Below are 11,598 nucleotides of genomic sequence, written 5' to 3'. Positions count from 1 at the left end.
GTGGGGGCAACGGGGGTGGGGGCCGGCACTGGCAGATGTGTTGGCAGCTGTCGGTCACCTTGGAGCAAGACTTCTGGGGCTCACCATGCGTCACCTGCAGATATGGACATCGCCAGGAGATGGAGGAGGCCGTCAGGCAGCTAGGAGCTGGACTGAGGTGCCCCAGACCCCTGAAGGGCCACAGTTTGGGATTCTTCCTTAAGACCAAGGCAGGCAGAATAGACAGGTGTCAACAGGGTTACACACACAGAGTGGCAGCTCTCTCCACCATCTAAACCCAACAGCCATTTCTGCCATCTTCCAATCCTTCACCTATCTAGCCACAGCTCCTTCAGCCTGTCTATGTCTGACTGGGGCAAGGCCCCCCCATATTGGAGAGGAAACCTACATGGCTGGGCTTTTGTTTGAATCTCACATGACCAAGGGACAGAGCAACCTCCTGATGCTTTCATGTGGCATTTGAGTGGCTTGGGAGGCACACAGCCACCAAACCATCTCAACCCCCCAGTTACCCTCTAGTACTTCCTCACTGTACAGGGTACCACATGGCTCATAGGACCCTGCGTCCAACCCTTGGCAGCCTTTGTACATCCTCCTTGCCTCCACTCTCATACCCTGTGATCATCCCTGGTCTTTGCATATGCTGTTCCAATGGCTGGAATGTTCTCCCACCCCCAACCCCTTTTTGGCCACCATTCAGCTCTGTTGTCACTTCCTCAGAAGCATCTCGCTTCCCTGGCTAGGTGGGATCTCCTTCTTAGAGGCTGTCTGGTACCAGGTCCCACCCTTACTACTTGGTTCCCGGCTGTCTTCGCCACGGTCATGTGAGGACAGGGCCATACCTTGGATTCCCTCTCACTATTAAAACTAACACCCAAGAAAACGCCCAGCATTCACAGAGTCAGCAAATGCATGAACAAAGCCCAAAGACCAGAACCCGTGCCTCCCAGTCTTCCTTCTGGCTTCTTATGTCAGCTAGAGAGAGTGGTGCTCAACCACAGTTCCTGGTCATAGCTGTGCCCTAGAACCCTCTACAGGTTCAATGCACTCCTATCTGAGCCTTACCCACCACCAATGAAATGGGAATTTTTCAGGGGACCTGGGGTATTTTGCTTCAGCCTCCCAGTTAAACACGGGAAGAACCAGCATGAGAACCACTGGTTAAATGGTAGCCAGTGTCCCTCCCCATGAAGAAGATTATAAAGTCAGGCATCCCAGTGTCCCTCCCCATGAAGAGGATTGTAAAGCCAGGAGTCCAGAGCTGACTTCAAGGGAGGAAAGGAAGAGTTCTCTGTCTGTCATCTGAGCAAGTAGAAATTCAGATCGCCCAATGCCACTGCAGGTGGGGACCCTGGAGTCCCTCTGCGATGAGGGAGAGGTCCTACCATTGCACTTGGTAGGGTTTAAGTAGTGGCTACCAGGGTGGCCTTGCAAGGTTTCGACCAATTTACAGATCTAACTTAATAAGAGGCCAACATGCTCCTACAGACTACCCCTTAGCTCTTTTAAAGGGCTAATGACTGAGTTTCAGACCATGGGAAGAGCATATCCTCAGCGAGCTTCCTCCATTCAGAAGTAAACAGGGCAGCCACTCTATCATGTGTCTGAGCCCCCTCATCAGGCTTGACCACATCTCTAGATCACCATGTCTAAAACTCCGAGCTTGCTGGAAAGTCTTGTGTGCCCAAGGGCTGGCCTCTGAGCCCACTTTCTACCACATCCCACCAAGTGCATGAACTTTAAGCCATGCCCAGGAAAAGCACTTCCTTTCCCAGTCTCTAAGGCATACTCACCACAGGAGAGTTCAAGAAGAGCACATTTGTTTAACCCGGCCTGACATAATGACCTATTTTTGTGAGAGGATCTAAGGGTGCAGATGTACAGGAGTGTTTAATGTGATGAAATGGCAGGCAAGAAAACCAGGGCCAAGTTTCAAGGCTGAAGGAGGGACAGTGAAGGAGTTCACTGCATTTAAACACTGATGGATCCCATAGCTGGGCGCGGTGGCACACACCTTTAATCCCAGAACTTGGGAGGCAGAGGCAGGTAGCTCTCAGTGAGTTCAAGGCCAGTCTGGTCTACATAGTGAGTTCCAGGTCAGCTGGGGCTACAGGGAGACCCTGCTTCAAAAAAGACCAAGAAACAAAACAAAACAAAAACTGATGGATCCCAACGTGTCATAGGAAGACCCCACTGAGACCCAAGTGGGCTCAAGTGCTCAAGCACCGGTCGTCACAGAAGAGCCAAGTCTGAGCTGGCTGTCCTTCCGGACAAAGGGTGGGCTCTTGCTGGGGTCCCACTCCAGTTTCTTGATAATTTGGTTCTTCAAAAGCCCATGGCCACTAAGTTTTCTTCCACTGAGACCTAGTTACCCGGACCCTTTATCCACCAGCCAGCTCCTCTTTACTTTTCACAGCCCTTTATTACACAGTCATCTGTGACACGCTGTCTATACAGCCTGACTTGGGCCTCCTTGGCCACGGCTGCTTCTTCGCCTTGCAAACATTTCTCTTTGAGGCAATTTCCCTGTTGTTTTATACTGTCTGTCTCCTCACACTAAGTTGTGAGTGACTTGGGGCAGACAATAGGTAGTGTGTGTTACATTAGTCCTGAGCACCTAGTGTGCTAAGCCCTGCTGGGGACATGAGGATGACAGAGGTAGGAGGCTTATTAGCCACACAACAGATGGGACAAGGGTTCAGCAATGTACCCAGACTCCAACCCAACATTGTCCAGAGTCAAGTGATCACCCAGTGCTTTCATGAATTACGTTTTCATTTCTGTGACAAAATACTTGATAGAATCAACTTAAGGAAGGAAGGGTTTCTCTTGGTTCACAGTTCCAGAGTACAGCATATCATGATGGGGAAGGCATGGCAGCACGAGTGTGACATGGCTGGTCACATTGTGTTCACAGTCAGGAAGCAGAGAGAGATGAATGTGGACAGCAGAGGCCTGGCTCATGAGGTTTCAGAGGGGAACAAGTACTTTACCAGGAACTGGGTTAGGAGTCAATCATATGGTATTCTGGCAAAGAATCTGGTTGCATTTTGCCCATGTCCTGAGAACCCGAGCAAAGCTAGATTCAAAAGCAATGGACTAATTCGTTGGGAAGAAGAAATCTCAAGACAAGATAATAGTCACCAGTTGCCTCGTGCACCTGCCATCATGCTTTCCCCACTGTCTGTCAAACTGTGAGCATAAATAAACTTTTTCTTCTTTGAGTTGCTTTGAAAAGGTGTAGGGGAGGGAGTCTGTCTACCAGCATTACCCAACTCTAGGTCTACCTTGGGATTCTGCTGGCTGTTGGTGGTTTTGACCAGTAGAGAGGAAGCTTCAGGCACAGGCAGCTGTTCTCAGCACCTGCCTTCATCAGTATCTACTTTTGGAAGTTCCACAAGGAGAAGGAACTTGCCCCTGATGTCACCTGCTCTTAGCTGGACTTGGGACAGATCAGAAAACCAGAGAGGTCAATGACTTCTCTGGAGCCCCACCGAAGGGAAATGGTGTAATTGCTTACTGAAACATCTTCCTCTGGGTGGTGCCATCACTTGCCTCCCAGCCCTGCTCTGCAGCCTTTTCCTGCAAAGGCTGTGGCACAGAGAGTGGGCACAGGTCGGTCCTGCAGCCACCTGAATTTGGTACCTGACACTTGATCTGGGAGACACAATATTTCATGTCTACCAATACTTAGCATCAGTATCCCCATCTCCAGCCACCTCCTGGTCCATCTGTGTAGCTCTTACATCTGGTAGATGGTGCCTCCTAAACAGGTTCAGAATTAGCCTGCCTTTCCCCATTCCCTCTGTCACTGCCCTATATCAAGCCCTCATGTCCACTGGGAAGCACCTGCCTCTGATCTAGGATTGCTGGGGAAAATATGGCCCATCCTGTTAAATTTGAATTTCAGATAAACATCCAGCAACACTGTAGGAGAAGTATATCCACAATGTTGTATGAAACATACTCATGCTAAAAAGCCACCTGTGGCTTATTTGAACTTCAGATTAACCTGACATCTTGCATTTGCTCAACATGGTAATTCCACTCTCACCAGTCTCTTCACCCTTTGCCCTCTGGAATCAGAATCCATTCTTCCTGGGCTTAGGTTCTAAAGTGACAATCTGAGATGATACTGTGTCTGACTTCACACTCTCCTGAGTCCCCAGGGGTTCCAGGATTAAATTCCAACTGCAAGACAGTATGTCGGGCTTTTGCCTTTGGCTTTACTTCCAGAGTCTTCCCAAGCCTCATCCTTGCCTTGGGCTTCAGCTGTTCCCTCTGCCCAGGGGCTTTACCCTCCTGTGTACCCTGACTCCCTTCCTCACATCTCAGTGGCCGCATATCTGTGAGATTCCTTGGACTCTTGCTCCGAGGCCAAACTATTTGCTCTCCCAAGCTCTCTTATCTGTGATCACTTGTTCAACGACCTCACCAGCACCATGAGGACAGAGACCACTAAACCACTTTCACTTGACACACAGTCTGCCATCCAGGAGGCGCCCAATAAATGCTACTGCTGGGAAAGCCAAGCCTCGGGAGCTGAGTGTAGAAAGAACTCCACTGGCTCTGGAATAGCTTTGTGCCAGGGCACAGACCCATAAGGCCAGGTCCAAGCCTGTCTCCCTGGCACTTACTTTAAATGGGCAACAGCAAGGATGATGGCTTCTGGCATCTTTTCTGGAGAAAGGCCAGCACCACAGTAACTTGATGAGACACACTCCTGTCACACCTAATCAATCTGCTAGCCTGTCATCCTCTTCCTTTGCAAGAAAAAAGAAAAAAGAATCAACTGAAGTGAACTTAGAAGAACCTTAAATCACAAAAACACAAAATCTCAATTCCAGACACATTAAAGAAAAACGGGAAAAGCTAAGGAATGCCCCATCAAAGCTCAGGCAATTGAAATGTCATTGGACTTAAGCAACTTGGTGTCTTATCATCCAGTCACAGCTATAGACTTCTGCTGACTTCAAGGGGGGAACCTAGAGTTGAGGGACCCTCGGTTTCTTGCTTCTTCATCAATGGGCCCATTAATCATAAGATGGTTGCATCAGGCCCATCCCCCCAAATGTTTACCTCTCTGGAGGATTCTTAGGCGAAAAGCTCATGGAAGCACAGACAGCTCTGAGCTCTTCCTCTACATTCAAGAAACTCCTAAGGCCTGACAGATTTATTCTTTCCATTTAGAGAGAAACACATGGCCTCATGCGCCGCCATCTTCCTCCTCCTTCCCTGAATCCAGCTCTTCTGCTTAAAAAAACAGACCCATTCATTCCCAAGCCCCTTCCCTCTGGTTCCTCTATCTCTACCATTTGTAGATTAATTTTTCCAGAGCCTCAGGCCAAGATCTTACCCATTCTGTTTATCTGGAGGATTCTTTTCTAATTGATTTTCATGAAAATTGATTTGTATTGAGTTTGAGAATCTGAAACACACACCCAAAATTGCTTGTGTAAACACTGCCTGGCTAAAGGACACTGGGCACAGAGCAGTTTTTACAAAATTAGTTGTGGGGGCCGGGGAGGTAGCGGCTCTCCTTCTTAGATCCTGCTAATCTAGAGGGCAGAATTCAGAATCTAATGTTGCCAGCTCCCTTTCCATCCTAGCTGAAAGATCTTTGGGAAGAGAGAGAACTAAGCAAGTGAACTCTGCATTGGAGGCTCAGCTGAAGGTTGAACAAGGGAAGCTATCCCCAGTCACCCAAGTGTTTAGAAGTCACAACCCTGAATCCTAAGCACACACAGCCAAGTTTAAACAAAGCTGTCAAATTCCTGGCAGGCTGGAGCAGAGAGAGGAGAGGCTGGGGCCTGTGCTGAGGGTAGGGTGCCTTTAGGGGTTGGTGGTGGAGGTGGGAGGGTACCTAGGAGGCCATCCAGGCTCAACTGGGGAAACCGTGTGTGTGTCCCAACAGACTCCTGTCTTCAGAGGCCACAGCAGACAGGCAAGCAGTCTCACCCATCCTGTCTTTGGACTGCTGTCCCAACGCAGGGCAACAACCTCTAAGTGTCACCAGAAGAACACAAAGCTGCAACTGCTTTGTTTGTAGCTCCTGAACACAGCAAACAGTAAAACGCTTAACAGATCAGAACTGCAGTCCTCACAAGCTGATGGCAAGCAGGTCACACCTCACATCCCAGCAACAGCAGGAACAGATACCAACCATGCTTACTGTGGTCTAGGCAATATGCTAGGCAAACAAGTATGGACCCTATAGCACAGTCAGGAAGAGAAAATGAAGGATCAGAGAGTTCAAGTATTTTTCCCAGTGACCCGGCTGGTGGAGGGCAGAGTTGGGTATGGACATGCTGGGCAGAACTAGGGACTATACCATCCAACTCACTTTCTACCTTGGGGGGATAACTCAGTTGGTAGATGCCTGGCCTCTGCCCAGGAGTTTGAGGGGCCCCAGGGTGAGGGATTCATCCTCAGGCAATCCTGACAGATGTTCCGTATGAATGGCTTCCATGGCATAAACCAGCCACTTCCCCAGCAAATATTTAAGAAACACAGTCCCTCCCAGGTTTAAGACAGTTTAGGAAGGCTAATTTGTAGTTTAAAAGTGGGATCCAACGGGAAACAGAGGCATGGCTGTGGGATCACTTTTTGTTTCTTTGCCCAAATGCTCCAATATGGGTAGTTAGGAGGACGTGCCCCTCAGCACCTGTCCGTGCAAGGCCTAGTCCTGCAGACACACCAGAACCAAGGCTCCCTCTTAAGTTTCTTATCTTTGGGGGGTTAGGGCATGCTGGACCAGTTTTTCTGTTCCCCAACTTTCCCCAGGATCAGTCAGTAAGTGTGAGTGAATGAGAGAGAGAGAGAGAGAGAGAGAGAGAGAGAGAGAGAGAGAGAGAGAGAGAGAGTGTGGGATCTCTGAAGAGAGAACTCTGGCCTCCCCAGGAGGCCCCCCGCCCACGTCGTTGAGAGAGAGAGAGAGAGAGAGAGAGAGAGAGAGAGAGAGAGAATGTGGAAGCTCTGAAGTGACAACTCTGGCTTCCCCAGGAGGCCTCCAGCCAAGGTAGCCGGATTCTCCTCTCACCTGCACCAAGCCCCAGAGCGGGTGAAGAGCGCAATGTAGGAGTAGCGACGGCCAGCAGCAGCCAGGGCGCAGGACCAGGTCCCGGAGTAGCATCTCGGCCCGCGGCACCCGCTGGTTGGGCGAACTGTCAGGGGAGCAAGGCTAGGGTCAGAGAGACACCGCGCCAGCACCATCGCGGCCGCGCAATACCCCACGTACCAACCCCATGGGGATAGGCGCGACCCGCACTCGGAGGCACCTTAGTAAACCAAATGTGCATCTTCACTTCTGCCTTGCACACTTGCTGGCTCTCTGGTGCATCCCCAAACTCATACCCTATCCTGGCGCACGCCCCCTAGCACACTTCATGCACACCTTAGTCCCATACGCGCCTTCAGAAACATTCAAACAGTTACTGAACCTCATGCAGCCGCAGAACCGGATATGCATAACTCTGACTGCGAGTACACTTCAAACCCGGAGGGAACCACTCGCTCGACGCGCACCCACGGACCCCCGTACAGCCGCCGACCCCAACCTGTACACTCCTCGACTCTGCATGCACAGCACCACCAACTCATTCGCTGCGTGCACTGTCTGCCCGGCTGGCCTCACTGCGTACACTGCAACATAGGCACTCAATGCGCGCCCCCATTTGCTGCTCAAGCCCCATCTCCAGCTCCCGGGCGTAGGTTTCCCCGCACGCCTCCAATCCCGCCCGCACCCCTCGAATGTCTCACGGCAGGCGGCGGCTCCAACCGGTAGTCAGCGCGGAGAAGAGAGGTCAGAGCTCCAGCCACAGCAGCTATGTTTCCCGGCAGCCGGACGGCCCCCTTTTAAAGCCAGCCGCCTCCCCAGTCCTCCGCCCTCTAGGCGGGGCCTCCTTGCTCACCCCGGCGGCTGCGCGGGCGCCCGGGGGCTTCACGTGCCGAGGAGGAGCTCCGGGCACTGGAGCAAAAGTTTGCGCGCCGCTTGGGCCTCCAGGGCTGCTGAGCTGGGGACCCCGGCGCGGCGCTCTCGGACCCGGCTCAGGGCGCGGTGGCTCCCGGCTGCGCTTGGCCGAGCGCGGGGCGGGAGAGGCGGCAACCCCCGAGTCCAGGACCGGGGTTGGGCTGGCCCGGCGGAGGGCGGGGAAAGTGTCCTCCGATCCGCCCGGAACGGGCCGCGGAGCCCTCCTCCAAGCCCCACCGCCGGTCCCTGCGCCGCCCGGGTCCCCGCCCTTCCCGGTGGCGCCGCGCGGCTGCCCCGGACTCAGGGTGCCGGGAGCCCGCGGGAGGCAGCTGGAGAGAGGCGCCAACCCAGAGCCCCCGATCCGGCAGCGGGGCCGAGGGCGGAGGCGAAATAAATAATGCATGAAAAAGGAAAACAGACGTGAGCGGAGCCAGAGCCTCACCCGCCTCCCGCCCGGGCTGCGCTCCCGCCCGCGCTCCCAGCCGCGGCGGCCAGCGCCGCTGCAGTGATTCCTCGTCTCCATCTAGCGAAGCTATTGTGTATTGGGTGCTTAATAATTTATTCACCCTGGAGGCCGAGGACTCCCAGTGACTGGGGATCCTGCTCCAGGCTTGCTCTTTCCTTAAGTTCAACCCCAGGCTGCCCAAGGGTGATAGTGACGGCTGACTAGTGGGCCGCCCGGGTCTGCGCTCTATCTCCGACGCCCCCTTTCCCGCAGGCTCTGTGGGTGCCAGGCTGGGAGGGTTCAGGCTAGCTCTCCGAGGTCATGTGCCTTGATGACTCCCCCACTTGGCATTCCCAGCCCCCAGAACTCTCCTCCATCACTGTTCTGTGTCTTAGAGTCGTGACCCCCGGGGACGGAATCCCCCCCCCCCCCCCCGCATGCGCTTTTTCTCCATTATCCAAAAACTCCTGTTTGAGGCAGGATTATCAACAAGTCTGTTCTACTGGAAGGAACCTGGTTGTTTTTTGTTCAAACAAGTTGCTTCTACCTCACCAACAGCTTTGCAGGCTTAGGCGAGGCTCCTCCAGTACAAGTGCTTAAACTGATGCTGGGGGGAGGTGGGGTGTGACCAATCAAGGTCCCCAAGGTCTGGGCAATTTTGTTGTTCAGTTGGGTGAGAGAATCGGTTGCTTTAGGACACAGGATGGAGGGTCAACCACCACAGTTCACTCGTGAAGAAACAGTTACTTGGTCCTCTTTTCAGTCTCCAAGGACACCCCCTCCCCAAGTCACCCCAGGCAAACCCACAGGCCAGGTATAAACTGCTCTGCAGAACCGGTTTCGGACCAGTCTTCCAGCAGCTTCCTTCCTGCTGGAGCAGGGCTGCAAATTCTCTGTGCTGCCAAGCAGATACACATGTGTGCCCAACAGATACACACCTCCCACCTCCAGTCAGAGAGATCCTGGAGAGCAGGTGTGAATGATACCTTGATCCTTCCCTCCAAAAACCTGGGGGAGCCATGTTAGCCTCAGCCATTGCCAGTCCTGTGATGTTCCACAGTGGTGAGATAGGGACCTGCAGTTAAAAAGACAAGAGGGAGGAGGGTTGGAGAGATGCTCAGTGGTTAAGGGTACTGACTACTCTTGTAGAGGGCCCAGATCCAGTTCCCAGCACCCACAGGGCAGATAGCAACTGTCTGTAACTCCAGTTCCATGGGATCCAGCACCCTCCTCTAGCCTCCCAATGCATGCAGTGTCTGTGGTGCATTTACATACATGCAGGCAAAACACTCATACACAGAAAAATTTTTTAATTTTCTTTTAAAGAATGAGGGATGAAGGCTGGATGAAAGGCTACCAGGACACGGGAGCTGGAGAGATGGCTGAGCAGATTAGAATGTGCCTGCTCTTGCAGAGGACCCTGGTTTGATTCCCAACACCCACATGGTGGCTAATAACCAAGAGCCTAGGAAACTTACACATCTGAGAAGCTGGGAGCTACAGAAGAGGAGGGACTAGAGATGTAGCCAGAAGCCTGGACGCCTGGAGAGTCACAGATACAAATTCACATTCAAAGAGTGAAGAACCCCGGGCCTGATGTCTGCAGGTGGTAGCAGCAGCGACATAATACACCTGCTGGAGAGGAGTGGAGCATGGGCACTGGCTTGAGCAGCCCCTCTCCTGCTTCTTCATACAGGCCCACAGCCTATTGGATGGTGCTTCTCACTTTAGGGTGGGTTTTCTCCACTCAGCAATCTGATCCACACATTAGTTGTCTCTGGAGAAACTCTTGTATGCCCACCCAGAAGTGGCTTTACCAATTCTCTATGGATCTCAGCTTAGTCATGTTGGCAGCCAAGATCAGCCCATCATAGTAACCGCCTCCTGCTCATGTCACAAGGACAATTGATACTACACGTAGTACTATCAAGCAGACCCTCTGGGTGGGATGTCACACCTGGATTTCCCATCTATTTGCTGACTGTGAGAAGGGCCATTCCTGGAAGGCAGCAACACAACTTCTAAAGCTTCATTTGCAGCTGACTGAATGAGGTGTGGGTAGAAAGCAAAGTTTTATGGGATCAAGCAGCTGCTAAGCTTGCTCAGAGTGTCAGGAACGGTAATTGCAAGGGTTGTAGAATTGGTCAGGTGGCTTTTTCTGGCATCATTGAAAGTCTTGTAAAAATAAAATGATAGGCTTAGCAAAGCTCTTGCCTGCTAACTTAAGCCATGCTTTGTGAAGGCTTGAAGAACACTCTTGACATCTACAAGATAGACTATACTGAAAATCAAGGCCAGAACCTGATTAGTAGGGTGGCAGACTGAAAAGGAGAATAAATGCTTGGTCAAACAGGTATCTTATGTCCATGACGAGGCTCTGATAGGGAATGGGTTAGATCCAGCATAGAGACATTTGGGTTCACAAACCTGAAATTTTTTGACCTGCGAAGCCCCCTCCCTAAGTCCTCTGACAGATGAAGCAATTCTTTTCCCCTTGTTAGAACAGAAGCTCTACTTGCCCTGGCTTCTACAACAACCTGTTGAAGCTGATACCCTGCAAGATGATCCTTGTTCTCTCAGCCATAGAGTACGGGTAAATATGGTGAGATGCCAGAACTTTGGGGATACAATAAAAAGGACAGAATGAGAGGCTGAGAGAATTGAAAATGTTAGCATCGTAAGACCCAAGAACCTGCCACTTACTATGTCCCCCAAGATGGCCCAGGGAACATTCACTTCCTCAGACATGAGGAAAAGTTCTGGTGAGGGGACATCTGTGTCTTTGGGAAGTTCAATGATGGTCATCTTCTAAAGGCTGACTTCAATGATGGAAGATAGAACTTAACTCCCTTGTATCAGTGGAAGTGATGGCAAAGGCCAGGTCACTAGAAACAATATGGGCATAATTGCCAAAAGAGGCATCAGGCTGGCCTGTCTGTGAGAATGCCTTGTGCTATAGGAATCCATATAGTTGGCCAACAGATCATTGTGGGGCTAGGGATGAGACATGGAACTCTGGCAAGAGTGTTGCTTGATGTACAAACATTTGTGTGTATTTTCATGTATGTGTGCATATGCAGGTGTACACGTGCAGGTGTGTGTGCATGCATGTGACATTCAGAGGACTATCTTGGGTGCCTTCCATCTTGTGTTTTAGACAGAGTTTCTCAGTAGCCTGGAACTT

At 51.7% G+C, this 11,598-nt stretch overlaps 1 protein-coding gene and 1 long non-coding RNA gene across 2 annotated transcripts in view; both read right to left on the bottom strand.

Moving 5' to 3' along the window:
- Positions 1–8,044, bottom strand: part of Prima1 (proline rich membrane anchor 1) — a 61,226-nt gene extending 53,182 nt beyond the window's left edge. Inside the window, 3 exon segments of the mRNA XM_029557965.1 lie at positions 2–94; positions 7,040–7,163; positions 7,911–8,044. Of these exon segments, the coding sequence (XP_029413825.1) occupies positions 2–94; positions 7,040–7,132 (186 nt within the window). The 5' untranslated portion in view covers positions 7,133–7,163; positions 7,911–8,044.
- Positions 8,045–9,358: 1,314 nt separating this feature from the next.
- Positions 9,359–11,598, bottom strand: part of LOC103724584 — a 48,336-nt gene continuing 46,096 nt past the window's right edge. Inside the window, exon 3 of the long non-coding RNA XR_606825.2 lies at positions 9,359–9,489. This is a non-coding gene — a long non-coding RNA (uncharacterized LOC103724584). The remainder of the gene's footprint in view (positions 9,490–11,598) is intronic.

Source organism: Nannospalax galili, unplaced genomic scaffold (assembly GCF_000622305.1).
Source record: "Nannospalax galili isolate Female #2095 unplaced genomic scaffold, S.galili_v1.0 scaffold107, whole genome shotgun sequence".
Taxonomy (NCBI): domain Eukaryota; kingdom Metazoa; phylum Chordata; class Mammalia; order Rodentia; family Spalacidae; genus Nannospalax; species Nannospalax galili.
The sequence above is the reverse complement of the archived record's forward strand: the minus strand, read 5'-3'. Positions and strand labels throughout refer to the sequence as shown.